Source organism: Drosophila biarmipes, chromosome 3R (genome assembly GCF_025231255.1).
Source record: "Drosophila biarmipes strain raj3 chromosome 3R, RU_DBia_V1.1, whole genome shotgun sequence".
Lineage (NCBI taxonomy): Eukaryota > Metazoa > Arthropoda > Insecta > Diptera > Drosophilidae > Drosophila > Drosophila biarmipes.
The window spans coordinates 12775789-12802261 of NC_066616.1; the positions used below are offsets into that span (position 1 = coordinate 12775789).

At 48.3% G+C, this 26473-nt stretch overlaps 9 protein-coding genes across 11 annotated transcripts; 6 read left to right on the plus strand and 3 right to left on the minus strand.

Annotated features, from left to right (window-relative positions):
* The first annotated feature begins 1421 nt into the window (after positions 1 to 1421).
* On the plus strand, positions 1422 to 6875 carry LOC108031906 (uncharacterized). The gene is made up of 8 exons (XM_017105674.3): positions 1422 to 2006; positions 3385 to 3729; positions 3799 to 3988; positions 4691 to 4931; positions 5032 to 5212; positions 5270 to 5483; positions 5629 to 5826; positions 5878 to 6875. Exons 1-8 carry the CDS (start codon positions 1919 to 1921, stop codon positions 6800 to 6802), a joined length of 2382 nt encoding a protein of 793 aa, XP_016961163.1. The 5' UTR covers positions 1422 to 1918; the 3' UTR covers positions 6803 to 6875.
* LOC108031907 (ubiquitin-like domain-containing CTD phosphatase 1) lies at positions 6805 to 8104 on the minus strand. The gene is made up of 2 exons (XM_017105675.3): positions 7762 to 8104; positions 6805 to 7699 (listed from the first exon to the last, which is right to left on the minus strand). Exons 1-2 carry the CDS (start codon positions 7919 to 7921, stop codon positions 6897 to 6899), a joined length of 963 nt encoding a protein of 320 aa, XP_016961164.1. The 5' UTR covers positions 7922 to 8104; the 3' UTR covers positions 6805 to 6896.
* A 228-nt stretch (positions 8105 to 8332) lies between these two features.
* LOC108031837 (scaffold protein salvador) lies at positions 8333 to 13487 on the plus strand. Of its 2 annotated transcripts, XM_017105587.3 has the most exons (4): positions 8333 to 9280; positions 9576 to 10505; positions 10575 to 10639; positions 13368 to 13487. In XM_017105587.3, exons 1-3 carry the CDS (start codon positions 8460 to 8462, stop codon positions 10633 to 10635), a joined length of 1812 nt encoding a protein of 603 aa, XP_016961076.1. In that variant the 5' UTR covers positions 8333 to 8459; the 3' UTR covers positions 10636 to 10639; positions 13368 to 13487. The 2 variants fall into 2 exon arrangements, with proteins under 2 accessions (XP_016961076.1, XP_016961075.1); XM_017105586.3 differs by lacking the exon at positions 13368 to 13487 and having other exon boundaries at positions 10575 to 10907.
* Positions 13368 to 15380, plus strand: LOC108031838 (cystinosin homolog). Its single transcript, XM_017105588.3, has 7 exons — positions 13368 to 13487; positions 13564 to 13660; positions 13719 to 13904; positions 14011 to 14371; positions 14618 to 14906; positions 14962 to 15064; positions 15180 to 15380. Exons 1-7 carry the CDS (start codon positions 13409 to 13411, stop codon positions 15274 to 15276), a joined length of 1212 nt encoding a protein of 403 aa, XP_016961077.1. The 5' UTR covers positions 13368 to 13408; the 3' UTR covers positions 15277 to 15380.
* A 324-nt stretch (positions 15381 to 15704) lies between these two features.
* On the plus strand, positions 15705 to 16180 carry LOC122817789 (uncharacterized). The gene is made up of 2 exons (XM_044091002.2): positions 15705 to 15819; positions 15880 to 16180. Exons 1-2 carry the CDS (start codon positions 15776 to 15778, stop codon positions 16178 to 16180), a joined length of 345 nt encoding a protein of 114 aa, XP_043946937.1. The 5' UTR covers positions 15705 to 15775.
* A 69-nt stretch (positions 16181 to 16249) lies between these two features.
* LOC108032108 (cellular tumor antigen p53) lies at positions 16250 to 20187 on the plus strand. 2 transcript variants are annotated; one of them, XM_017105938.2, is made up of 8 exons: positions 16250 to 16400; positions 16536 to 16655; positions 16721 to 16757; positions 16820 to 16846; positions 18636 to 18945; positions 19010 to 19259; positions 19339 to 19766; positions 19826 to 20187. In XM_017105938.2, the coding sequence occupies exons 1-8, from the start codon at positions 16363 to 16365 to the stop codon at positions 19846 to 19848; spliced, it is 1233 nt and encodes a 410-aa protein (XP_016961427.1). In that variant the 5' UTR covers positions 16250 to 16362; the 3' UTR covers positions 19849 to 20187. The 2 variants fall into 2 exon arrangements, with proteins under 2 accessions (XP_016961427.1, XP_043950037.1); XM_044094102.2 differs by lacking the exons at positions 16250 to 16400; positions 16536 to 16655; positions 16721 to 16757; positions 16820 to 16846 and adding an exon at positions 18127 to 18568.
* Positions 16855 to 18146, minus strand: LOC108030947 (putative gustatory receptor 94a). The gene has a single exon (XM_017104146.3). The coding sequence runs from the start codon at positions 18077 to 18079 to the stop codon at positions 16865 to 16867; it is 1215 nt and encodes a 404-aa protein (XP_016959635.1). The 5' UTR covers positions 18080 to 18146; the 3' UTR covers positions 16855 to 16864.
* A 1387-nt stretch (positions 20188 to 21574) lies between the features above and the next one.
* LOC108032235 (short-chain dehydrogenase/reductase family 16C member 6) lies at positions 21575 to 25302 on the plus strand. Its single transcript, XM_017106097.3, has 7 exons — positions 21575 to 22188; positions 23944 to 24099; positions 24160 to 24336; positions 24487 to 24559; positions 24616 to 24793; positions 24852 to 24977; positions 25047 to 25302. Exons 1-7 carry the CDS (start codon positions 21901 to 21903, stop codon positions 25132 to 25134), a joined length of 1086 nt encoding a protein of 361 aa, XP_016961586.1. The 5' UTR covers positions 21575 to 21900; the 3' UTR covers positions 25135 to 25302.
* On the minus strand, positions 25284 to 26226 carry LOC108032236 (uncharacterized). Its single transcript, XM_044094107.2, has one exon. The coding sequence runs from the start codon at positions 25983 to 25985 to the stop codon at positions 25305 to 25307; it is 681 nt and encodes a 226-aa protein (XP_043950042.1). The 5' UTR covers positions 25986 to 26226; the 3' UTR covers positions 25284 to 25304.
* Between the last annotated feature and the right edge of the window lie 247 nt (positions 26227 to 26473).

Sequence of the window (26473 nt, forward strand, 5' to 3'; positions counted from 1 at the left end):
TTCGGTCGCTGTGGCAATAGAGATAGAGCGCCAGCGACCTTGGCCAACTTGCCAATGGGTTCCAAGTGGCAGCCGCAGAGGTCACGCACAGTTCGCCACTGCGAATCGCACTCGGCGAGTGCCAATAGATACTTAGATACGTCGCTGCGTAACGGGGGCCCTTTGATGACACACTAATGAAAGGCTACCGCCACTAATTAGCGATAAACAATTGGACCGTTTGCTCTTGCCACAGGTTGGAGACTTGGCCCACGAAAAGGGGCCAACGGCACGGCCATTTGTCATTCGGAAGCAGCCGCTGCAAAGGGGAAACAAACGTTGTCAACGCCAAAACCACTGAACTGTTAAAAGTGCCATTGAATCCAAACAACAAGCGATGCTGGGCGCAACTGTGCAAACAAACAAACTGTCGGAAAGACAGAGCATGCATGGCTAGAGGCGGTGTCTGTGTCTGTCCCACGGATCCCCAACCCCGTCCCCAAACCCATTTCGGTCCGATCCCACCCACCTGAACCGGGCTGAGGCGAACTGAGCTGAACCGTGCCCCCAGACGGGACCTCGCCCTGCCCTGCTCGAGAGCCCTTTGCAAGCGTTAAATAGTTTTGTTTATTGCACATTGAAACCGAGCCAGCGAGCAATTCGGTGGCTGCTCCGCGCGCGACACACTCCAGCGATCTAATCAGCAATCTCGACGACGCAGCGCCGTCATGGAATTCTCATACGCTCGGTTAGCCGCGACGTCGACGCTCGATCGAATATTTTCCCAATGCACTGAAAGAAATCTCTACCTTTTTCTAACACATTTAAATGTAAGTGAACTTAAAAGATACATAAAATCGTATATCGGTTAGTTAGGTATTTATATTTTTATCAAACCTTTACCTTTCTAAAGTGATCAACTATTAAACAAATCCGTTGGGGGATAATACAATCTAAAAACATCAAAAACCCCAAAAGACATGCAATTCAATAAACACCAATATTAAACAAAATTTCAAAAATAATTTTAAAAAATGTTACGTTTTTATATAAGAACACGGCAAATATTGTTTAAATATTTTTTTTTAATCGTCACAGAGTATTTTAACAATAAAATATTCATCTTTATGAAGAATGCCAAACATTATAATGTATTTTGTATAATGAAAATAGTCTTTTTTTTATTAAATTTATTTATTTTTATTGTAGTACTTTACTATTATAATATTTTCCGCAGTGCACTGCCGCTGCTGCGACAGAAGCGTTCATATCATTTGCATACGCAGCGTTTCGGAGTGAGTCTGCTCCGTGCGAGTACCTGGCGCTCCGAAGCCTCTGGCTCTGGGCCTGAGTCTGGGCCTGGGTCTGGGGGATGGATCTCGATCTCTCGGCTGGGAGCCCAGATCAGAGTCGGCTATTTGCAAGTCGAGAGCCGCGCGAGTCGGACGTGCGATCGCCCCAGCAAATTAGGGGAGATACAAATAAACAGATGAAACAAAGTGCATTCGGCTAATGGAAGTGGTGGCAAGAGTCAAAGCCAAAGCCAAAGCCGCGCGGTATTTCCGAAAAACAAACGAATAATGCATAATCGTGTTTGGAGTAATTAGCACTAGAGGCTGCTGGCCTGACCCCAAATCGTTGCAAATTATACATTTGATTGCAAGCGGACAGGACTCAGAGCGGCACCGAACTGGACCCGGATCCCGAGCCATTTGCATATGCAAATAGCCGAGCCTGCAGGCGACTGAGTGGCCAACAATCAGTGCACGTGCCGAAAGTGTTAAACTGTGCCAAACATAGCCAGCAAACAGGCAAAAAGCCAGTGAACAAATAACCCTGTGCGAGTGACCCGTGCTCTAGCCGAAAATCAATTACAATTTATTGCACGAGCATGCCAAACGATTCGCGGTTGCAGCCACAAAAACGCATCTGAAAAACAATGCACCTCCAATCATCGCTGACCGCCCCCTGGCTATGCAAATTAGCGGCTGCGGCGCTTCTGCTAATTCTCCAGCAGACTGCCAGCGGTGAGTTCTGTTCTCAGCCGACCTTGCCGATTGGCTAAAACCCCACTCAAACGTCATTCCCAACCGATGTTGCCAATTCTGAGAGCTGTTTTCCGAGAGTGGTGAAGATGCACTCGCCATTTGCATTCAATGGCAGAAGTGGCAACCAAAACCAAAGCTGCACAGATCAATTTACAAGTCGCTAAAGGGGGTTGCTCTGCCCCATGTGCATGTCAGCTGTTATTATAGATCTATTCGCAAACACCCTGAGAACGAGTTTCTGTTGTTATTACATGGGAAAATGACCTACACAAGGAAATGCATTCCTAACTGAGTTGGCAAAGTGGGGAAAATACTAGTGAGATGGGGATTTACTAGGTTCCCTTTGTGTGTATAGATCCAAATGGAAGGGATGTAACACTGATAAAGAAGTGCAAAGTAAATGGTATAGCTTACTTGTATTAAATAAAAGAAGATATGTTTGAATATGTAGGAGTTTCTCTAACTACAGGGGTGGTCAAAAGTAGTTACACAAAATAAAAGTGAAATATTCTTATAACTTGAACTTGCTTCGTTTAACTTTTGGCATCAATGGAAAGGTAATTTAAATGCCGTTCGAAAGATGCACTACTTTTCTTACCCATTCAGTACTTACTGAAAATGCCGAATTTGTGTGAAAATCTATTCTTTGACTTTTTTTCATTGTCTTGAAAACTTAAATTACCTTTCAAATGAGGCCAAAAGTTAAACGAAGCAAGTTCAAGTTACGAGTATATTTAACTTTTATTTTGTGTGAATACTTGTGACCACCCCTGTATATTCAGTTTAAGAATTTTAGAGATATATTCTTTTAAATTTATAACAAAAATAATGTGGATATGAAATATTTTGTTTTACCTCGTTTTTGTCAGTGATCTTATTCCATATAATATAGGTTTTTTTTTATTTAACCCTATTAGTGAACTAGATTTTTTTCTTTAGTGAATCCAACCAAAATATAAATATTCTAATTGTTCTTCTCTCTATCTACCTCTTCTTGCAAATGATCTTGTAAGATTTGGGGGGTTGTGAAGGTAATTATAAAAATTGAGTTACATACCTATATCAAATTAATTCTCTAATTGTAAGCCCAGACACTTGGAATTTCCCTGCTCAAATCTTTAGCTCGTGGATGCCTGATTGATTTTCCCATTGCTTACCTATGCATAAAAATATCGTATTAATTGATGCCCAGCAGCACTGCTGCACAAGCTTAGCTACCAGACATACCCCTCGAATGGAAATTAATACGCAATCCCTGCATTATGACTGCTCGGCAATCTCAAAAATGTTGTGACTCGCAGTCATGCGCATCCCGTAGATTGAGACCCACATTCATGGCATTCCATTCCGCCCCCAGTTGCCCTGCTGCTCAAGTGTCCGCTGCACCAGTTGCAGCTGCAGAAGATCGTCGGATTCCGGCCACCGCTGGAGTATCTGAACCAGGGCAACCTGATCTACGGACCGGAAATGGCCGACAACTTCAAGGAGCGCAATGGCGGCCAGGAACCTCCGGTCAGCCAGGTGTGCTGGAGGATCTGCAACGAGGATCCCGACTGCATTGCCTATGTGCACCTCCTGGACACGGACGAGTGCCACGGCTACTCGTACTTCGAGCGAACCTCGCGGTATCTGGCCATTTCGGGGGAACTGCCTCTGGTGGCCGACGGCGAGGCCGTGTTCTACGAAAAGACCTGCCTCCGAGGTGAGTAGAACCATAACCGGATGGGGGCCGATTCGACCTTGGTAATCCACTTCCCCTCCGACCTTGCAGTTCCCGATGCGTGCCGAGGGCGTCTCTGGGCACTGACCAAAATCCCCGGCAGCACGCTGGTCTTCCAGAGCAAGAAGACCATTTCGACGTTGGTCACGCGGCGTGAGTGCGCCGAGCGCTGCTTCTTCGAAAGCCAGTTCAGATGCCTCTCCGCCTCCTTTGCGCCCTCGTATCGGAACAATCGTGAGCGGTAATTGACTGTTTGGTGGCCGGTGGTTGTAGGTTGTTGTAGCTCGTTGTTGCTGGTTGTTTATTGTCGTTGTTTGTTGCCGGACAAATTAATTGCCTTTGTTGTGCATTTTTAATGCATGGCCGAGGCTTTTCTCCGGATTATGACATCACTCGCAGGCGGTGATGGGATAGGTTAGGTTTTTCCATTTTTCTCTAAAACATTATTAACATTTTTTAATATTCAGTCTAAGCAGCTTAGTACAATACAAAACAGATCATGAAAGTTCAAATTTAAGTGCTATTGCCGACAAAAAAAAAAATGATTTTTATTTATTTTAAAAGTTTTTGTATTAGTTAGTGAGAAAAACTTAAAAAAAAGGTCTTTAAAATGGGTGCACATATTTTGAGAACTATTAGCAGTATGAAGTTTAAGTTCTTAAGTCTATATCAAATAATTAATTGGAATGAACATATAAAAACGTTTAATTTCTGTAGTATATAATTTAACAAAAATAAGGGATATATTTTCTATATCTTTTCAAAACTTTAAAGAGTCTCATGGCATTCTAGAAAACTTCTTTAAAATAAAACCTTATCGGTCTAATGTATTTATGAGTTACTTAAAATAGTCAGCAAGATATCATAAAGTGTGTTGTTCTGAAGGAAGTAGGGTCATAAATTACCTGAAATTGAGTAAATCGTTCGAAACATTCGTCCTCAGATTCCGTGGCGAAGCGAGTCCTGGCCAGAGTCCTTCCCCCCGCCTGGGCAGGTGCATGCTGAGTGACAGGGACAAGACCATCCAGCCGGACGCCTTCCGGGCCGCCCCCTACGACGAGGAGTACATGGAGAACCAGTGCCACGAACGGGCCGTCGAAAGTGACAACTGCTCATACGAGCTCTATGCCAACAGCAGCTTCATCTACGCGGAGGCCAGGTATTTGGGCCTCTCCCAGAAAGAGGTGTGTCCGCGTTTCGGCTGTCGCGCATTATGATTGGAATCGAAATCGATGGGAGTCGGTTGAGTGATTGATGACTCTTTCCTCCGTGTTTCCTCCGCAGTGTCAGGCGCTGTGCTCGCACGAGGCCAAGTTCTACTGCCAGGGCGTCTCCTTCTACTACGTAAACCAGCTGTCCCTGTCCGAGTGCCTCCTCCACTCCGAGGACATCGTGTCTCTGGGACCACGGAGTCTGAAGCTCCGCGAAAACTCCGTCTACATGCGGAGGGTAAAGTGTCTGGATGGTAAGAGCTCCTGGGGATGTCTATATAAGAAATCCTAAACATTTCCCTACTTCACAGTTAGGGTGTTTTGCACTCGCGATGAGATGTCCATTAAATACAACCCCAAGGACTGGTTCGCGGGCAAGATCTATGCCAGCATGCACTCAAAGGAATGTCTGGCTAGAGGATCTGGAAACGGCAGTGTCGTGCTGACGCTGCAGATCGGCAGCGAGATCAAGGAGAACCGCTGTGGCATCCTGCGAGCCTATGAAATGACGCAGGAATACCAAAGGTGGGACGAGTTTGTACCTACTTTGTAGAAATATGGAGTCTTTAGATTAACTAGCTCCAGTCTATGTTAAGGAAATGTGGGAGCTTTTTTCTAGACTGAATTTACTTTTAAAGCCATGTAAATATACATTCCTTTCGTTGTCTAGAACCTTCATCTCCGCACTGGTGGTCATCCAGAACAACCCTAATGTGCAGACCCAGGGTGACCGGCTCATCAAGGTAGGATGCATTCAGAGCAATGCGACCGCCTCGCTGGGCGTTTCGGTCCGGGACAGCAGCGCGGATGCCTCTGAGCTTGTGCCCAGCGCCATTGCCCTAGAGTCCTCGTTGGAGTATGCCGAGCAGTGAGTTCTGTTTACCCTAATCTGATTTCCAATCTCACACAATCTTTGCAGCATGTTCCCCCACGAAGGCGTTGTGCACTACAACAGCAGTTCTGGCCCACATCCGCATCCCAGCATCTCGCTTCAGATAGTGGATTTGTCGCACCAGCACGAGACGAACGACGTGCAGATTGGACAGAACCTTGAACTCCAGATTGTGGCGGAGTACAGTCCGCAGCAGCTGGCCGAGCACTTGGAGCTGCAGTTGGCTCCTCTTCCGGACTTTCGAGCCACCTCGCTCGTGGCCAAGACGGCGGACAACGAGAACTATGTGCTGCTGATCGATGAGCGAGGTTGTCCCACGGATGCGAGTGTGTTTCCCGCCTTGGAAAGGGTTCACTCGGCCACCAGAAGCATGCTACGTGCCCGTTTTCATGCCTTCAAGTTTTCGGGAACTGCCAACGTGAGCTTCGATGTGAAGATCCGCTTTTGCGTGGAGCGGTGTTCGGCCAGCAACTGCGCTACTGCGTCCTGGCAGAGAAGACGGCGGCAGGCGGAGCAACCAGATCGAAGGCCAGAAGACCTGCGAGTCCAGAATCCTGTGTACATATCCACAGTGGTGGATGTTCCACCAGAACAAAACAAAGGGAACTATTCCATTGCGCAGGAGGAACTGCCACTGAACTACAATATACGCGTTCACGGCCCGGACAGGAACAACGCCAACAGCTACATGTACGGCGAGCGGGGAGTGCTGCTTATAGCGGGCATCGACGACCAACTGCACTTGGATAACGTGTGCATCAACCAAAGCCTGCTAATCGCCCTGTTCATCTTCTGGCTGATATGTCAGGTGGCCCTGCTCTTCGGCTGCGGCATGGTGCTGCAGCGATACCGCCGACTGGCAAAGCTTGAAGACGAGCGACGCAGGCTGCACGAGGAGTACCTGGAGGCGAGACGAGTCCACTGGGCGGACCAGGGCGGATACACACTATAATGTTCGGCTGGGACGCAATGCGTACAAAATGCATCTTAATTTAATAAACATAAACCTATGCGGATCTTACAAACGAGTGCAATTTCTGGAGATTTCAGGAGTTCTTCTTGGGATGGTAGTGCTCCCACTTGCGGTGATTCAGCGAATTGAAGTCCGGGCAATGGTGGGCGATCTTACGCAAGTAGTCCGACAGCTTGAGCAGCTCAGTGTCAGTGCCGCGATTGAGATGGGCCTGACGGAAGGGACGGATCTTCAGGCCGGACTTGGGGTTCATCAGGAAGTTACGGCGGATGTCATCGAACATGATGGTGTTGCTGGAGCTATACTGCTTGTACAGGGCCCATATCACACCGAGTGGCTTTACATCCACCACCCCGCGTTCGGGCACATGGACCGAGATCATGGCGGTGGAGTCAAGGTAGAACATCACCTTGTAGTTCTCGTTGTTGGCCACGCCCAGCAGGCGCATCTTCTCCTCAATCCAGCGCATACTGGTGGCTGACCAGATGACAATGTCGTAGTCCTCGTAGGCGGAGGCCAGGAACTCGTGCAGATACGGACGCATTAGCTCCGTGCCCGTTTCAGCAGGCGAGCGGTGATCAAAGAGCGTGTAGTCGATGTCCAGGACGAGAAGCTTCTTGCCCTCTCGTGGCGGTGACAGCTCCTTGATCTTGTAGTCGCGCACACGGCGCTGCACCTTGGCCAAATACACGGCGGAGTGCTCGACGGATTCCTCGCGCTCCTCGGCGTCGTCGAAGTCATCGACCACTTCGCCAATGTCCTCCGGCAGGCTGCAGGCATCTTCGATGTCCGCCTCCGTGGAGCCCACCATCATCAGCTTGAAATTGGGCTTCAGCTCCAAGGCGCTGATCTTCACATTGTCGGCGGCTGTCTTTCCTGCAAGTCATTCGGTCTTGTAAGACAGGGAATCCTGTGGAATAAAGCCTATCAGCACCCACCTTTGTACTTCAGGTTGAGCAGCTTCTGGCGCTCGGGGCGCACCTGTGTCTTGCGGAAGATCTCGTGACGCAGCACCTCCACGGTGTCCTGGTCGGTGAGGTCAACCGGGTACTCCTTGCCGGACCACTTTACAATCACGACCACTTCCTTGACCTCCATCTTTGTGTGCCGTCAGAGTTCTGTTTGCGACAGATATCTTACACCATCAAATGGTATTTTAGCTTAATGTGTAGTTTCCAGCTGGGCAACTACCGTAATTTTTCTTTAATTTTATTAATTTATTTTTAAGAGAAATAAACAGCGTCGAGATGTCAAACATCGATGGCACTATTAAAGTAAATTTGCCGGCGTCATCGATTGATTTGGGACTCAATGAAAGTATCGATAAAACCATATATGTTTAATTTAAAATTTGTTGTATAATTATTTGTAGATATCGAGGCTGTAAGCATATGTGAAATATAAAAAAATACAAACTAATAATCAAATTTTAAATTGATGATTACTTACTGACTTTAGGAATATCCCCTTTCCACCACTGGAATACCCCTAATTTACCAGCAGGCGATAGTATCGATAACTATGAGCTGGCCACCAGCTGAATAACAAAAAAAATTGCCAATAGCATAAAATTAGCTCGGAATGGACTAAACAAAGAAGGCGAACCGAGATCTGAGGTCCGAGATCCGAGATCCGCATGAACTATCTAACGATTCTGCTGTGCAACCGAAAACCGACGATGCTCTCGCGCCGGAGCAAGGAGAAGTCCCAGTCGCACAAGGAGGGCGTGGTGGGGAAGTACATGAAGAAGGACACGCCGCCGGAGATCCCGGTGATCAATGTGTGGACCAGCGACCAGCGGGCCAAGAAGAAGTCGCTGCAGCGCTGTGCGAGCACCTCGCCCAGCTGCGAGTTCCACCCGCGGAGTTCGAGCACCAGCCGTAACACCTACTCCTGCACGGACTCCCAGCCGGACTACTACCATGCGCGGCGGGCCCAGAGCCAGTTGCCCCTGCAGCCGCACTCGCACTCGCATCCCCACTCCCTGCCCCATCCCGCCCATCCGCAAGTGCACGGTCACCCTCCGCTGCCACCCCACCAATTCCGAGCCAGCAGCAACCAACTGAGCCAGAGCAGCAGCAACTATGTGAACATCGAGCAGATCGAGCGGATGCGCCGTCAGCAGTCGTCGCCTCTGCTGCAGACCACATCTTCGCCTGCTCCTGGCGCTGGGGGGTTCCAGCGCAGCTACTCCACCACCCAGAGGCAGCACCATCCGCATATGGCCGGCGCGAGCTACGATGCGGACCAGGGCCTGCTCAGTGCCTCCTATGCCAATATGCTTCAGCTTCCCCAGCGGCCGCATTCGCCCGCCCACTACGCCGTCCCACCGCCCCAGCAGCAACAGCATCCTCAGGTCCACCAGCAACACGCCTCCACGCCCTTCGGCTCCACTCTGCGATTCGATCCGGCCGCCATGTCCATCAGGGATCGACAGCCGAGGTACCAGCCCACTAGGTAAGCTACAACTACTGGGTGACTTTTAGGATTGGGAAAGTTCAGGTGGCCATTGCCAAAGGTGTTTTTTCATAAGACTAGAAGCGGGTTTTCTTGTAACTGTGGTGGAAAAGACTTCCTAGAAAGACATTAAAATAAAGAGAATTTTCGTTTGAAGTCACACAAAGCTATAATAAATTTCTCTTTAAACATTTTTACATTACTAAGGTCTGTAAGAGGAATTTAAGCAGGTAGTGTTTAGCTTTAATTACCTATATGAACTGTTTTTTCAATGGCAACTCTTCTCCTCCCGCAGGTCTCCAATGCAGCAACAGCAGCAGCTGCAGCACCAGCAACTGGCGGCCCACCTGGGCGGCAGCTACTCCAGCGACTCGTACCCTATATACGAGAATCCATATCGCGTCTCCTCGATGCGCGCCACTCAGTCGCAGCGATCGGAGTCGCCCATCTACAGCAACACCACAGCGTCGACTGCCACGCTGGCCGTGGTTCCGCAGCACCACCATCAGGGTCACTTGGCAGTGCCATCTGGAAGCGGCGGAGGATCTCTGAGCGGCAGTGGCCGTGGCGGGAGCTCTGGCAGTGTACGCGGCGCCTCTACCTCAGTGCAATCTTTGTATGCACCACCCCCGACTCCGCCCAGTGCAGTTGGCGGGGCGGGGGGAAGTGCCAACGGATCCCTGCAGAAGGTACCATCACAGCAATCGCTCACCGAGCCCGAGGAGCTGCCTCTGCCCCCCGGATGGGCCACACAGTACACGCTGCACGGACGGAAGTACTACATCGATCACAACGCCCACACCACGCACTGGAACCACCCCCTGGAGCGCGAGGGTCTGCCAGTGGGCTGGAGGCGGGTGGTATCGAAGATGCACGGCACCTACTACGAAAATCAGTACACCGGTCAGTGTCAGCGTCAGCATCCTTGCTTGACGTCCTACTACGTGTACACCACGTCAGCGGAGCCGCCAAAGGCCATAAGGCCCGAGGCATCGCTGTACGCTCCGCCCACCCACACCCACAACGCTCTGGTCCCAGCCAATCCTTACCTGCTCGAGGAGATCCCCAAGTGGCTGGCTGTCTACTCGGAGGCGGACTCCTCCAAGGACCACCTGCTGCAGTTCAACATGTTCAGTCTGCCTGAGCTGGAGGGCTTTGACAGCATGCTGGTGCGGCTCTTCAAGCAGGAACTGGGCACCATCGTGGGCTTCTACGAGCGCTACCGGTGAGTAAACGACCACCTGGCTGTATGCTCCGCTCTAAAAAGCCACTTCTCTCTTGTTACACCTTTCAGTCGTGCTTTGATACTCGAGAAGAACCGACGCGCCGGCCAGAACCAGAATCAGAACCAGTGACCAGGTGACGACTGAGCCAGACCTATACTCGCCAGCAGCTACATAGCTTTTAGTGTCCTGCAATCGACCTTTAACTTATTTAACCATCGACTCATCGCGAAATCAGTGCCTTAGACAAGAGGAGGAAGCCAAGCGAATCCATGACAGCTCGAGTGCCTTGTTTTAACGTAGAAATGTGTTACGTTCGATATACCCCTTAATGAGATTTGAGCTTGGTGTTTTATTTGTTTGTAAAATGTGCAAATTAAACTGGTTTACTGATCATCATAACAGCCAACTGCAATCGCAATCCACGTGCGACGTGAACCCCCACAGGTTGTTGTTCAAATGGAGTCGGATTCCTTCCGGATGTTTTGCAAATTGAGCCCCAAATTGTAATTAAAGGCCAGCAGTCGGTGGCCAAGTTTTGCTTGGCTCGACTTGGCTTGGCACATATTTCCGAGTTCCATGCCAAGTTTTCGATTCGCTTGCAAAATTATGCATTGGGCACAAGTGGATCGTGGTTGATTCTGCATCAGCAAAAAATCGAAAACCAATAGAAAGTGAATCTTGGGTTTGTTTCTGTTTGCTGGTGTTTATTTTTAGTCCCCGATGGAACGTTCGTATGCCATTAGTCAAACGTGATAATTCAAAGTCACTGGCCCTTATCGAATGCTAATAAAACTTTACTGTTGCTCTTTCTGCAGGTCCCTCAAAGTGTTTTCTCTGATAAGAAGTTTCGAAGTACTCACTGAAATACGCTATACCCAAGTTTTAAAAGAATAAGAAGTGTTATTTGTGGGATATATTTTTGAAGATGCGTTTTTAATCAATTTTCAGAAATGCAGTCTCAAAGAATAGTAAACAAGCTTTCTTTCACTTCAATCTACTCAATACTTCAATTATTATTATTAACGACTCATGGAAACCCATAATATATATTATATTTGAATGCTTTTAATAATTCGCTGTCCGAATATAAAATTACCCAATAGTTTATTAAGTCTCATTGTGAACAGCTTATACTTCCTGTGACTAAAATTATTTCTTATTCAAAAAATTCTAGTCAAAACATTATCCATTGTTACCCACACAAGCGGGCACTTAGCCATTTTAAAAAATTGTGGCTAAAAACAAAGTCGTTCACTTGGGAACCTGAAAAGAGCTGTCAAAAATTTTGGTATAATCCCGCTGAAGTGCCCACCTTTCCCCAATGGGTTCTCAAGTGCAAAAATCAAATATAATAAAACATCTAGACGGCGGCGATCCGCTCTCGCTCCACTTGGGGCTGTTGTTGCTGCCGGGGCCCGCTGCCGACGCCGACGCCGACTGCACCGCTCCAGTATTTAAACGGTTCCACTGAATCGCGCACTCAGTTGCTGGAGAGTCGCCATCGGTTCCGAACCCACTCCAGTCCCTCTGTCGCCTCCACCTTGCCCGTTTAATCGTCGCTTAGACACATTGTTTAACTTTAATTTTAACGTGAGTGCTGCGGTGTGATGTGTACCACTGGGCAAACAGTCTGTTCTGAGCTCATTATCTTCATTCCGACCAAGTCGGGCGGGGAGTACATATGTTTTTGGTCAGCCGCCGAGGTCCCCGCGCCGCCTTGCTTTCCCAGACGCCAGTGAAAGTTCTAATCCGGCTGAAGCAGACTCAAAACAGTCGTATCTCGTGCGTGGAATTATGAATGAACGGCTGTTATTTGAACATCTATGTTTTCCAGACGTTCTTCGTCGGAATTGAGGCGAGAGTGTTTATAAGAATAACCAATCACTTGAGATTAATAACGACAGTTCTTATAGTAAGCTGAGGTTACAGCCTCAGATGGTATTCAAACCATTGGGACATAAAAAGAGTTAAATGTTATCTATGAAAAGAGGAGATTTCCACAATAAAACAGACTACACATTTTCTAATCTGATATTATTTCTTTCTTTATGATATCACCAACATTAGGCAATAAAAGTATAGTTTTTGAGAACTTCACAGTGAAAGAGGAACCTGCGATAAAGGTCAAATATCACATATTTTTCTTAATCCTATTTTATATGCTTTTAATGGGTTCTTTAGAAATGTCAATACTCTGTGCGCTATGACCGATGCGGCGGATCGTGACTTGCCAATACAATACTCCCAGGTTATCTGCGCCCGCAGTGCATGGCCCAATCTATGGGCTATCTGCAACCTGTGCCGCAATAATTCGAATAAACCGATTGACACTATCAGCTCCATTGATTGAGATAAGCCCGTTCTCACGCGGCATTTACACTTCTTCGCAATCGCCTTGTCACGGCCCTGCCCACTATAAACCACTCGCAATATAAATAGTCTGGAATCTTTCGTTTTACGAGGCCCGACAAAGCCGTGTACTTCCTGCTGGGGTCCATATAAAGTGAGTTTCTCGATCGAGTGCCGTGCAAAAGTTTGCTCCAGTTGCAAAGTTGTAACATTGAGCGACATTCTCTGAAGGTTGCCGACTCACGCAGCAGTTTTATCTCGTCACAGATCGAGATAGTTAGGCACATACGTGCATGCATGTGTTATTAACATTTCAGAACAAATAAAAGATACTTTTTTTGGTCATACATTTAGTAGTACATAGTATACTGCGAGTCAACAACTGGGTCAGCAAACCCAAATTCGCCATCAAGTGCAAGGAGTTGCACTCCAGGCTCCCTGGAATTGATTCCCCTGATTGCCGTCAATTGGCCAATTGAAGTAATTCGTGTTTAAATCAATACCACATATAGGGCTTCATTGAAGAAGATGCCAGCGGGCCTGGAACTCACGCATGAATAAGAAGACACTCGAGACCAGAATGGATCGGCACGTAGGCTCGTTCTACCTGGCTCTTCTGCTGCTAGCCACAGGTGAGACTGCCATTCCCGAGCTTCGGCCGGGTCCAGAAAAGGTGGTCGATAATGAGGGAGTTTCTCCGCCCCACAGCCGCCCCGGGAAATGCCCAAACCAGTCTGCTCACCGTCGATTCCCATGACATCACCGTTCTCCTGAACACAAACGAGACGTTTGTGGTATTCGCCAAGTGAGTTGCAACTGCAGGGAAACCCAAGTGATACCGAGTCATGAACCATGTATTGCAGCGGCCTAATAACGAGCGAGGTGCATGTAACGCTGGACACGGACTCCGAAGACCACTTGGACCTGGACCCTGCGTCATTTGTGTATCCCGCCGGCGGTGCCCAGAATCAGTCGGTGATGATAACAGGCCTGAGTGCCGGCTATGTCAAAGTCACCGCCGACAGCAGCGATGCTGCAAACGCAGAGATGTGAGTTCTTACTAGGAACTCACAGAGATAGCCTGTGTTCTATAAATACATAAATCTATAGCACGTAAGATCACAAAGAACCTAACGAGTAATTCCCTTTCCCCAGCGTTAAGGACGTCTTTGTCCGGGTGACTGTGGCCAAGTCGCGGGCCCTGATATACACCTCGATCGTTTTCGGCTGGGTGTACTTCGTGGCCTGGTCGGTGTCCTTCTATCCGCAGATCTGGATCAACTACCGCCGCAAGTCCGTGGAGGGCCTGAACTTTGACTTCCTGGCCCTGAACATCGTGGGCTTCACACTCTACAGCATGTTCAACTGCGGCCTCTACTTCATCGAGGGCCTGCAGAAGGAGTACGAGGCTCGGCACCCTCTGGGCCTGAATCCTGTGATGCTCAACGACGTGGTGTTCTCCCTGCACGCCATGTTCGCCACCACCATTACGATCCTGCAGTGCTTCTTCTATCAGGTAATATTGAATGGTTGATCAGTGATTAACTGGGAATTTCCTTAAAAGCTTATCGCCAAAGTGACAATCATTGGCGAATCGAACTGCCATCAAGTACTGAACACTAATTGGCGTTAATCAAAATAGCAATTAAAGTGAATCACATGGGATGTACTAGATAAGCAGTATGATAGTATTTATCATATAGTTTTTGCTTAGTTTTTACAAGGGCCTAACTATAGATGTTTATTTGTTATATCTATGCAGAGGGCGCAGCAAAGGGTGTCGTTTATCGCCTATGGCATCCTGGCAATCTTTGCCGTGGTCGTCATTGTGTCCGCCGGCTTGGCCGGAGGCTCCGTCATCCACTGGCTGGACTTCCTGTACTACTGCAGCTACGTCAAGCTGACCATCACCATCATAAAGTACGTGCCGCAGGCTCTGATGAACTACCGAAGGAAGAGCACTTCCGGCTGGAGCATCGGCAACATCCTGTTGGACTTCACTGGCGGTACCCTGAGCATGCTGCAGATGATCCTGAATGCCCATAACTACGGTATGAGCTAGTCCATCAAGAAATGCTTGCGACTGAACTTGCGTTTGGCTTTCAGACGACTGGGTGTCCATATTCGGAGATCCCACCAAATTCGGACTGGGCCTGTTCTCGGTGCTCTTCGATGTCTTCTTCATGCTGCAGCACTATGTGTTTTACAGGTACGGATAAAAAGTAACGTACTGAAGGAAACAGTAGAAGATATTTTAGAGATCATTAAGTCACCTCTTCATTGTACACTTCTCATCATTGTGCTGTTTTGCATTTCTTCCCCAGGCACTCGAGGGAATCCTCGAGTTCTGACCTCACTACCGTGACAGAGGCCCCGAATCGACCAAACGAGCCGAGCGACGTGACGACTGAGAAATATTAGAGCTGTAATATTATGTGTGCAGTAGAAGACTTTTGTGCCAGTAGTGCTTTTTGTACATTCTAGACTTGTAAATATATTTGTACGCCCTAGCTGCATAAGCTTTATATAGTTGGTCTCTTTTAATTTAACATGGCCTCAAATGGGGTTTCAATCAGAAAAAAATACAAGATTCTTTGTATTCTAGAAGCCGGCTCTGCTACGGAACTCTTGCCAACCATTCAAAGGGATATCTAGTGAAACGAGTTGCTTTTGTGTGGCATAGAATGTGCAGGCCATTAAAGAGATTTAAGTGATAATAAAATTTAAATTTGCCGCCAAATGGGCAGCACTCTTTCACCTGTAAGCGATAGTTCCCATCGATAGCTTATCGATATCGGTACGACCCATGACAACTCTGGCCCACCACAAGAACAGCCAATTTCGGGAGAGGTGCCAACCCTGGTAGAACGCCAACTTACTGCAACTTGTAAATAAAAGTTGCTCAGCTTAATCCGCAGCCATGGAGCTCCAGAGATCCTCTTCGATAAGCATGACTTTCAACCAGTAAACGGCCCTGCGCTTCCTGCACTTACCCCATTCTCAAGTCACGTCCCTTCCTTGCAGAAATACTGCGTTTGTTTCGCGTTCCGATAGTCAGACGTTGCTTCTGGGAGCTTTCGAGGATTGCATGGAATTCATTGACCTGAACCATGAGCTATTCCAACCGCCAGCGGTGAGGTCCTCCAACAGTGGCGGTGGCGGCGGCGGCTTAATACAGAGCTTCGTGGCCACCGGATGGCCCCACCTGATGACGCATGTGATCCAAACACCCGGCGGATCCCAATTGAACAACAACATCTATGCCGTCCCGGCTGATATTGCTAGTTATTGCGACGCCAATAACAAGAACATTCCAAAGGGGTAAGCAATTTCAAAACAACGCGCTCGCCCCGATAACTATCGGCCGGCACGCTTGTTCGCGTTGCGTGGCGAATGGTCAGATCCGCAGAGTCAGTGGTCAAACATTTTTGTTGGTAGTTTTAAGTAATTTATAGTATTTAGCCCCCTTTTCCTGCCCGATCGGTTGATCAGAGAAACCTGCGCGTGATGTATATATCCCAGCCCATGTCGTGGCACAAGATCAGGTACAGTCGGGAAAAAGACTGCTGCGATGCTCGCAGACCATGCATGAAGCAACACGCTTGTACTTGCATCATTTTGTTTTGGCTCACCAGGCCAATGTGGAGCTCAACTAATTTTCAGTGAATTTAACACTGCAGCACGGATTCCGAGGATGATATTCAAGTGGCCAACGAGGCCTCTTTGGGATCGGCCGATTCCGCTGTGGAGGATGCTTCGGCAGATATTGAACCGGCAGTGGCGGTAACAGGATCGGAATTGTGGGTACCAAACCGCACGTGGTTTTTACTCTCACTCACTGCTCTTACTCTTGTTATCCTTTCAGGGCCACTGAACCTATGGCCTTTCTTCAGGGACTAAACGTGAGTGTCTCATTCTATGCCAACCGTAAATAACTAACTCTTACATCTGTATTCCCCAACAGTCGGAGAACCTGATGCAGTTCAGCCAGGTGGGTAAAATTCTTTATTTAGAGCATCTTAAAGCGCTGGGAGAGATCGGCCTGCACCAGGATCAGCAGGAACATGGCCACCGCCGAGAAAACATTGCTGATCAGCCGCATGTCCAGTTCGTATAGGCCCAAAGGTTTGATCTGGAACTTGGTCACCGTGACCAGCAGGGTGAAGCTATGGACTGCCTGGCGGTAGCGGCGGTCCGCATGACTGAGATTCATCTGCTGGAGAATGACCGCCGATCTCCTGGTGGCCACCAACAGGTGGTTGCACAAGTGCGACAGCAGCGTGACCTCCGCCAGCGAGATGAGCAGGAAAACCAGGTTGATCAGCGATCCCAGTCCGTCGTACGGTTTGCCTAAGATAAAAGTGTCCGCTATGGCATAGTACAGACTGTAGAAGCCCACTGTAATGCCGAGCAGGTGGCAGATGAGCGACAGGATCATAGACAAGGACATTGGAGTCAGATACTTTCCGGAGTGCACATAGATCAGCTTGTACCGGTGCGCAAGCTTGTCCAGTTCATCCGCCAAGGAGCAAAATCGCTGCATTCTGTAGTATTTAGTAAACATCTTCAGCTGATCCTCCCTCTGCAGCAGATTCACCTCCTGCAACTGCGATTCCAAGCGGACGTTCAAGGCATTGAGCATCTCCTTCACTATGACCATTGCTCCAAAGTAGCAGTTGTTAAGTAAATTTGAAATAACCAGAGGAAACAGCCTGTACACCGTCCAAATCAAACTCATTTCCGGGTGCTGTCGCCTCTGCTGCAGTATGAAGGCCACCTCTAGGGTCAGTGGAAAGACGATCGTCTTTACCAAGGCCAAGGTTATGGACTTGTACAGCGACCTGCTGTCCAGGCGAAGTGATTTTAGGGTGTCGAAAAAGGGAACTCGGCTCATCATCTTGGCCACATGGTCACTTATTATCATCTGCGTCACATAGTTGATAACTGCCACCGTGATGTTCATGTAGCTGTACAGAGTGATGGCGTCCTTCAGGTTGATCTGTCCCTGGAGGTAGTCCTTGTAGATTTGCCTCCCGTAAACCAAGCTGAATGCAGTGGTCCATAGCAGGGCATAGGCCAGATATGCCTTAGAAAAGCGGAATCTTTCACGGCTGCCAGAGCGATAGCGATTGGCCAGGAGTCCAGAGGCGGTCATAAAGACTATCAACGTGACGGTCAGAAATTTCACCATACGCCGGTGAGCGTAGTCGCTGCCCAAGTTCATTTTTCTCGAACAATTAGTACGGACTGCGGCTGCATTTTCAATAGAGCCCCCGATAAAAACTGCTTAATTGTTTTTCAACCATCCAACCGATGCCATCTAAAGGACCTGTCAAGTGGGCCGACACTATCTGGACACATCGCGCAAGGCTTGTATTTCGGGGCCGTCTAAAAACCAACTGAGCATGCGTTGCGTTGGCCGTTAAAAAGAGCAGAAAAAGCGAGCGGCAAGCGACATTCCCCGAATGACTCAGCCGCTGCCTGCAATTTCATAAGAGCACCATGACGTCAAAACCTCACGGGCTTCACTTTTAGTAAGAGAATGGAACAGAACACTCTTATCTAGCCGATTGGCAAGGAACACTCCTACTTGTCGTCACTAGTCAGCGAAATTTGCAAGCACTTGTGAAACATCAGAACAAAACAAATCAGCAGTGCATTTGCTATTCCAACAGGCAACGACATGAAGCTCTATCAGCTCTATGAGCGCAAAGTGAAAACTCTTGATTGGTTCCGTTTTAGTGTTTAATTATAATAATGCTACCTTTTAATTTTTCCAGCAATCCGTGCTGCGCGAGATGATGCTGCAAGACATCCAGAGCCATGTCAACACGCTGCCCAAACTGGAGAACCACAACGTCGGGGGCTATAACTTCAGCATGGTTCTGGATGAGCCGCCCAAATCGCACTGGATGTTTTCGGTGAAGCTGAACAAGCTCTACATCCGGATGAACAAGACCTTCAACGTAGACGTTCAGTTCAAGGCGAAGATGCCCATCCAGCCACTCAATCTGCGTGTCTTCCTCTGCTTCACCAAGGATGTTAGTGGTCCAGTGTTGCGCTGCCAGAATCACCTGAGCGTGGAGCCATGTAAGTGGATGGAAGGGTGCAGATCTCTTAGCAATTTTTAACTTGTGTTTCTACAAACCCTCAGTGACCGCCCAAAACGTGAAGATGCGCGAGAGCTTGCTGCGCAGCGAGAATCCCAACAGCGTGTACTGCGGAACGGCCCAGGGCAAGGGCATTTCTGAACGTTATTCCGTGCTGATCCCGCTGAACATGTGTCGATCTGGCAATCGGAGCGCGGGCCATGTGCGCCAGACGCTGGCCTTTAAGTTCGTCTGCCAGAACTCGTGCATTGGCCGAAAGGAAACCAGCTTGGTCTTTTGTCTGGAGAACGCAGGGTGAGATTGCAACTCCAGAAAGCTGTACGAAGCAAACGTATTACATTCTGTAACTTGTCTCCCGTGCTCCCTTTTGCAGTGGCGACATCGTGGGTCAGCAGGTTATGGATGTCAAGGTTTGCACGTGCCCGAAACGTGATCGCAACCAAGACGAACGCCAACTGAATGGCAAGAAACGCAAGTCCATCGCGGACGTCACCGATGATGACGAGCAGGATATTAAGCCCTCAAAGATGCGTCGTCGCACGGTGTCGTACAAAAAAGATATAAAGATGGAGGAGACGGAGAGCAACGACAGCCACGACAGAGACACCAGTGAGTCCATCACCGATTGGAACGTTTCAACCACCAAGGACGGGGAATACCGCTTGGCCATCACCTGCCCTAAAAAGGAGTGGCTGCTGCAGGCCATTGAGGGTATGATCAAGGAGGCGGCGACTGGAGTGCTTCGAAATCCCAACCAAGAGAATCTGCGTCGCCATGCCAACAAACTGATGGCCCTCAAGAGTAAGCAAGCGAATTATTAAGCTGTAAAATACTCCCTTACTTACCCACTTTCCTTACAGAATGTGCCAGTGAGCTGCCTTGACTTTGGAGGTGGTCAACATTTTTACTACTTTATACAGTGAACCGCCAGAAGCCTTTGAAATGTGTTACAGTTCCGAGGTATAGGTGTAAATCTCTTAAGTTTGTATTAATCTTTGTTTGTTAGGCGTCTAACAGTGATATTCCTATGCGGTCTTGGCATGCACAAAGCCAAAAAAGAAAAGTTTTTTATATTTTTGATAATACTATACTGCTGTTAATTTCAGTTATAAGAAACTAAAAGAAAGTAATTTATATGTAACACAAGGAATGAAATCCCCACACTCTGTACAAATAAGCCAAAAGTGAACTGATTAAAGAGCTGTCATGTTTTGCAAGCGAATCCTGATCCTCGTCGCGTGGAGTGCGCCAATGGTCAGACCCTACTGTACTCCTACCTCGGAGCGCATGCTATGTGACATGTGGGGCTTGCGGACGGTCAATGCTCTCGGGATCCGTCTCAGCTAGTCTGCTAATATGTCAAAATCGCCGGGCTGCATTTACATATTTTATTTTTACTCGTATCTGCACGTCTTTGGTTTTAGTTCTATGCTTAAAAAAACAACCTCAAGCAGGGCGCATGCGTTCGCCAGCGTTGCACATGTGCGAGGATGCAAAAAGAGTGCCTGGCAAAAGATACAAAAAACACCAGATGTTGACACTGTGCCGCAGCTGCAGGCGACTTTAGCTTTTGCCACATGCGGCAGCTGAGTGTTTACTCTAGCACACCGATCGCTGTTCATTGACCTAGGGCATGGCACTAAGTTCGCATTAGCTGTAACGGAATGGGATCCACCGTGGCCGTCCATGGAGCAACCCCAGGCGGATGTGCTGGCCTCCATTTGGGGCCTTTCCTTTTTCGCTGGCTGCCACTTCCACGTCGTAGGCCAGCTACCAGTTTGGCACCCCGAAAATAGGTCGACCCAAGCGCTCAACCATCCAGCCGGTCTGACTCACTCAGTTCTCGTTCGGCGAGAGTCAAGAAAAGCGGTTTGGATTCGAACTGAGTTCAATTGGAAAGAGAGTCCGCCATGCACAGGGAAAAGCTCAAGACGTGATAGGGATACCTACAGTTTGCACAAATGGGGATACCTTTTTATGAAATTGCCCATATAAGGCATCTCACTGAAACTAAAAAAGTTTTTTTGAATGCTAAAAAATAATACAACACAAAATGACAATATTTATAAAAATTCGCAAATTCTTATATTAATCATCAGTTTGAAAAACTAAGTTTTCTTCTTAAAACTTAAATTGTTATACATTGTTAAACATCCTATATATATATATACTCGTATATATATTACTCACTAATTTTCTGTAAGTAAAAGAATATGTATTTTTATTAATTTTTTCGGTGCTCTCTTCTCCAGCGCTGCACTCACCTAAGAAGCCCAATTAAATATTTGAGTGCTTCTTTGATTGGCTGGTGCCAAAAGGTTGACAATTCGAAAGTGCCGCACAGTGGCCGCCAGCGCCCCATAATTAACCCCATTATTAAGGGGATACTTTGAGGCCTTTGGTGGGAGAGGGACAGTCAGCAGTTGTTTACCATCTTAACCAGCTCCAGATACCCCATCTTTACGGGCCAGATAAAGGGAAAGCAAACACGGGAGACCCTTATCGGGGTTCATCTCCATCCGCAGCTCCCACTGTGCGCGTGGGGAACACAATATGGCCAAGGCCTATAAAAACAGAAAGCCGGCCCAAGACGGCAGGTGAAACGCAGTTGCTCCGCTCGGGGCTCTTCCACTTCCACTCAAAGGTGCTGCGCTGCCCACTCAAATCTGCAGTCGTAGATACGAAAACCAGATAGCGCCGAGCGCCCAGCGATCTTCGCTCAATGGGAAAATACTGCTTTGGAGTCGAAAGCTCGAAAACGTATTCGCGTTTGCTTTTCAGTCTGCTGCCAGATCTTCGACGCGTTGGAGTCGCCGCGAGTGCCATATTATTTTTGCTTTGACCGCGAAAAATTCTCGGCTAAACGAAATATTTGTGTATATACGTATACGTATCCCACATTTTAGCCATTTGTGAGTGCATTAAACTGTGAGTGATGGTGGAAACGGAGACGACAACCACCATAACGCGCACCACCACCGCCGTTCCGGCTGGTTCAGTAACGGTAACCGGACCCACCGCCTCGACCACGCCCACTGCGACTCAGGCGGCTGCGCAGGCGCGTCGCAACGATGAGACCACCAGGGCCATCTTCAATCTGAAAGTCATCGTCTTCCTGCTCCTGCTGCCCCTGCTCTTGCTGGCCGTCTTCCTGAAGCACCTGTTGGATTACCTTTTTGCCCTGGGACTCAAGGAGAAGGATGTCAGTGGAAAAGTGGCGCTGGTAAGATCTCGGGGCTAACAAATGGCTGCAATGAGCGTTTGGCAAATGAGCCATTAATGGGGCTAGCTAGATACGCATCTGACAAGGGGCCACTTATGACGCTTGTATCATATTAGTCGCTTCATATATCAGATGAATATTAATAGCAGCCTCTAGCGCAATTTTTCATAAAATGGTATATGGGTAAAAGTAAATATTAGGTATTCCAGTATATTTCTTAAATCATCTTATCATATCACAAAAGTTTGCTGTGTACTAGTGTCTTTGATATCTTGCATCTGGTGGCACATTTAGCCAGCCAGAAACGTCACGCACTTTCCTTTTCCAGTGGCTGCCTCCGGTTTCCACGCCCACCTTTGGCCTCACCCACCTGATCCCCCTTCCCCCTTCTCGCTTTTCTTTTATTTTCTTTTTATCTTTTCCCTCTTTTTTGATGTCACTGCCATTGGGTGCGGTCGATCGTTAGGATTGTGTTATTAAAATAAATATTTATGCTTTTGGTACCAGCTCGTTTAGTTGGCCAATTGTTTAGTTGTGTCCACAGAGTCTGGTCTTTGGTGCCACGGTCAGCTAATGTGACATCATTTCCCTGTAAGTGCTGCAATCGGAGAAGATCTCCAACTGCAGTTCGTGCTCGTGGCAACCGTATCGCAGTTCATTAATCGCATGTGCATCTGGGGGCATCGAGTTATGGAGAAGTCAATTGTTGGGGGCGCCATCGCCACTGGACAAGGTCAAGTGTGTAGGTGATCGTGGAGATGATTCGCTGCTCCATATCGTAAAGAACCCGATCGAATTCGGAACCCATTAGCATGCTTTTCAGGCTTCGAACGTGGGCGTGTGCCGGCCAAAAGCGTCTCACGTAGCGACAATGAATCATTTTATCTCGGTTTTTGTTTTAGTCTCGGCTTTTTCAGTGGCTCTCTCCTCGATATCGTCTTTTCGGATACAGATACAGATAAAAATACAGATACTTTTTTGCGGTTGCAGAGGGGGTACTAGTACTGCGGGAGGGGCAGAAATTCTCAGCCCAGATGTGAGAAGCAACTTAATTAGAAGATTGATTGTCGTTGATAGACTCTGTTGACATCAGTGTTAAGGAATTCAAGTTATTTCGGCTTGGAAGCCCCCTTTTCGCCGCCCATGATTAGCCTCAAACTGGTTTTGCCAATATGAACTCAAAAAGAGCGCAAAAATGCAAACCACAGAGACTTCACTTTTGTTTTCGATCGCTGACGTTTGTAAACAACAGAGTGAAGAACTTTCGAAGGGCAACAGAAAAGTATCTGGGAAGCATGCCGGGTATCTCTCAGATGCGTAGATAAGGCCCAACTGGTGTTGCCGCCGCTAATTTGCATATGATATTGAAATTCTTCGGGAATGCTATAACCATAACTACAACAACTGCGCATTTGGTGTTGTTATTTGTTCCGTGGCTATTCACTAACGTGCCAAACACTGAATTGAACTCATTCCGGGTTACGTTTCGTGCGATCCCCCACCCCCAGAAAACGGGCACTGAGGTCACCCAGTGCGCTTTAATTACGGTCAAAAGTCACTCAATTGTGCCCCAGAGGGTCGGCCCACCGAGCGTATGAGTAATGCCATTCATAAGTCGCCGCTGCCGCTCACATAATTGTCCGTAAATGAGGTTTTTGTTCAATGCAAAGTCACATTAGCTCGAGTTGATTGTTTGCAAATTAAGCTAATTAATTTCGCTGAGTATAATGTGAGTAACCTGTGATTTAAACTCAGGTGACCGGAGGAGGCAGCGGCCTGGGTCGCGAGATTTGTCTGGAGCTGGCCCGTCGTGGCTGCAAGCTGGCCGTCGTGGACGTCAACTCCAAGGGATGTTACGAAACGGTGGAGTTGCTCTCCAAGATCCCACGGTGCGTGGCCAAGGCCTACAAGGTGAGATCAAAGCGAACTTTGGGTTACTTGAGTGTCACTTTAAACGTTTGTTTGTTTCAGAACGATGTCTCTTCGCCCCGCGAACTGCAGCTTATGGCTGCCAAAGTGGAAAAGGAACTGGGTCCCGTGGATATTCTGGTCAACAACGCCTCACTCATGCCCATGACCTCGACACCCAGCCTGAAAAGTGATGAGATCGAAACCATCCTGCAGCTCAACCTGGGATCCTACATTATGGTAAGAATATATTTTCAGTTGAAAGACTTTGGTATCTCATTTTTTATGAGTTTAAGAAATAATATCTTATGAAAAGAAATACTGTGTGATCGTGTATATACTAATATATTTATATTCATTAAAAACTGCATTTTTTTAATTTATTTTCAGACTACCAAGGAGTTTCTGCCCAAGATGATAACCCGCAAAAGCGGTCACCTGGTGGCAGTGAACGCCCTGGCGGGTAAGTTTACTTTGCAATACCAAAGGGTAGCTTAGTAAATCCTGCCATCTTCTCAGGTCTGGTTCCTCTGCCTGGAGCTGGTATCTACACGGCCACCAAATACGGAATCGAGGGCTTCATGGAGTCACTGCGGGCTGAGCTGCGATTGTCCGACTGCGACTACGTTCGCACCACGGTGGCCAATGCCTATCTGATGCGCACCAGCGGGGATCTGCCGCTGCTCAGCGACGCGGGGTGAGAGTGGTTCTATCTAAATCCCGATCACCCGATCTGATCCAACTTCCTTCCTCAGAATCGCGAAAAGCTATCCCGGACTGCCCACGCCCTATGTGGCCGAGAAGATTGTCAAGGGCGTGCTCCTGAACGAGCGCATGGTGTACGTGCCAAAAATATTCGCACTCAGTGTGTGGCTGCTCAGGTGAGAATTGAATTAGCTTAGGTATCCAGCGATTATTCCTAACGATTATTGCCTTCTCCCTCTCCCCAGACTGCTGCCCACCAAGTGGCAGGATTACATGCTGCTCCGCTTCTACCACTTCGATGTGCGCAGCTCGCACCTGTTCTACTGGAAGTAGAGAATCCGGAGGGCCAAGGAGCAGTTCCCCCACCCAGCATTCAGCATTTAAGCGGCGAGCTCTTGTTTGTTTCCCATTTGCAGTTCTTAATTCGACTGTTGCTTACGCTAGGTGTACATGTTTAGCTATTTATACGAATCTTTAACTTAAATTAAATCTACATCCTAACATTAGAAGTACCTTCTCCCAGACTTCGGTTGCGTCAGCCGAAGTCTATCGGAATAGCACTTCTTCTCGGACTGCTGCACGCAGGATCTCCGCTCGTAGTGCCAGGTGTAGCCCGCAGGACATCGGTGGATCAGCTTGGTGCCATTGGAGCAGTAGTAGAAGTAAGCGCAGTTCCGTGGGTGTGCCATAAATCCAAAAATACCCGGCTGGCAGTTGGTGAAGTTCTCCGGGGAAGGCACCCGATTGCAGGACACCAGGTGGGCGGGTGTACAGGCTTTTGACAGGCCCGCTCCTTCGTAGCACACCATATAGGGATAGCAGGGTCCTGCGTTGGGCAAGAGTCGCAGGGTGATGGACAGTGGCTCCGCCTTCTGGGCTGCATTGGGTGGTCTCTTAACCGCTTGAGGGGATTTGGTGGGGCTAACCAAGGGATCCTGACACCGCTTCACCAGTTCCCGATCCACACAGCGCTCCAACTTCTCCTCGTAGTAATGACCGGCCAAGCACTCGGCCTCGAAGGAACCTGGACCGGCACAGTAAATGTATTTGGAGCAGTTGCTGGAGCTGGCCACGTAAACTCCCATTTGTGGGGCACTGGCACACTCCTCGAAATCCAGGCCATAGGTTCGCTGACCCAGTGAGGTCACCACTATTATAATAGTTAACCAGTTTGCAGTTCCCATTTTAAGCAGCCGTAATGCCGGGAGGAAGACTAAAGACTGACTTCATCGTTTGTCACGATGATGGGCTCGGAATATTTTTGCATGTGCGCCACCTGATAAAGAAGACAAGTTGGAGCATCGATTATTGCGTGGTTATCGTGTACTAGATACCGCTAATGACTGCGGGGGAGGTACTGCCACGCCCACGTTGCCAGGGCGCCAGTTTCCGATTCCGTAGCCTACTTCCCAGTGGCAGAGTGGCCGGGGATTCAATGAGTGGGCCACAACCGCAGCACACTGCTCGACTGCGCTCGCAGATCAATAAAAATGGAAAATGCACTCAATACGCAATTAAGTGTCGCCACTTCCGGCGGAACAAACGGACGACCAGCGCTACCATTCAGCCCATTCATCCTCGTCCACATCCTCATTATTATTTCCATCGCCATCGACAACGACAACGCCATCATCATCATGGTCGTGGCTTGTCGGAGTTAAACGCCGGCCAT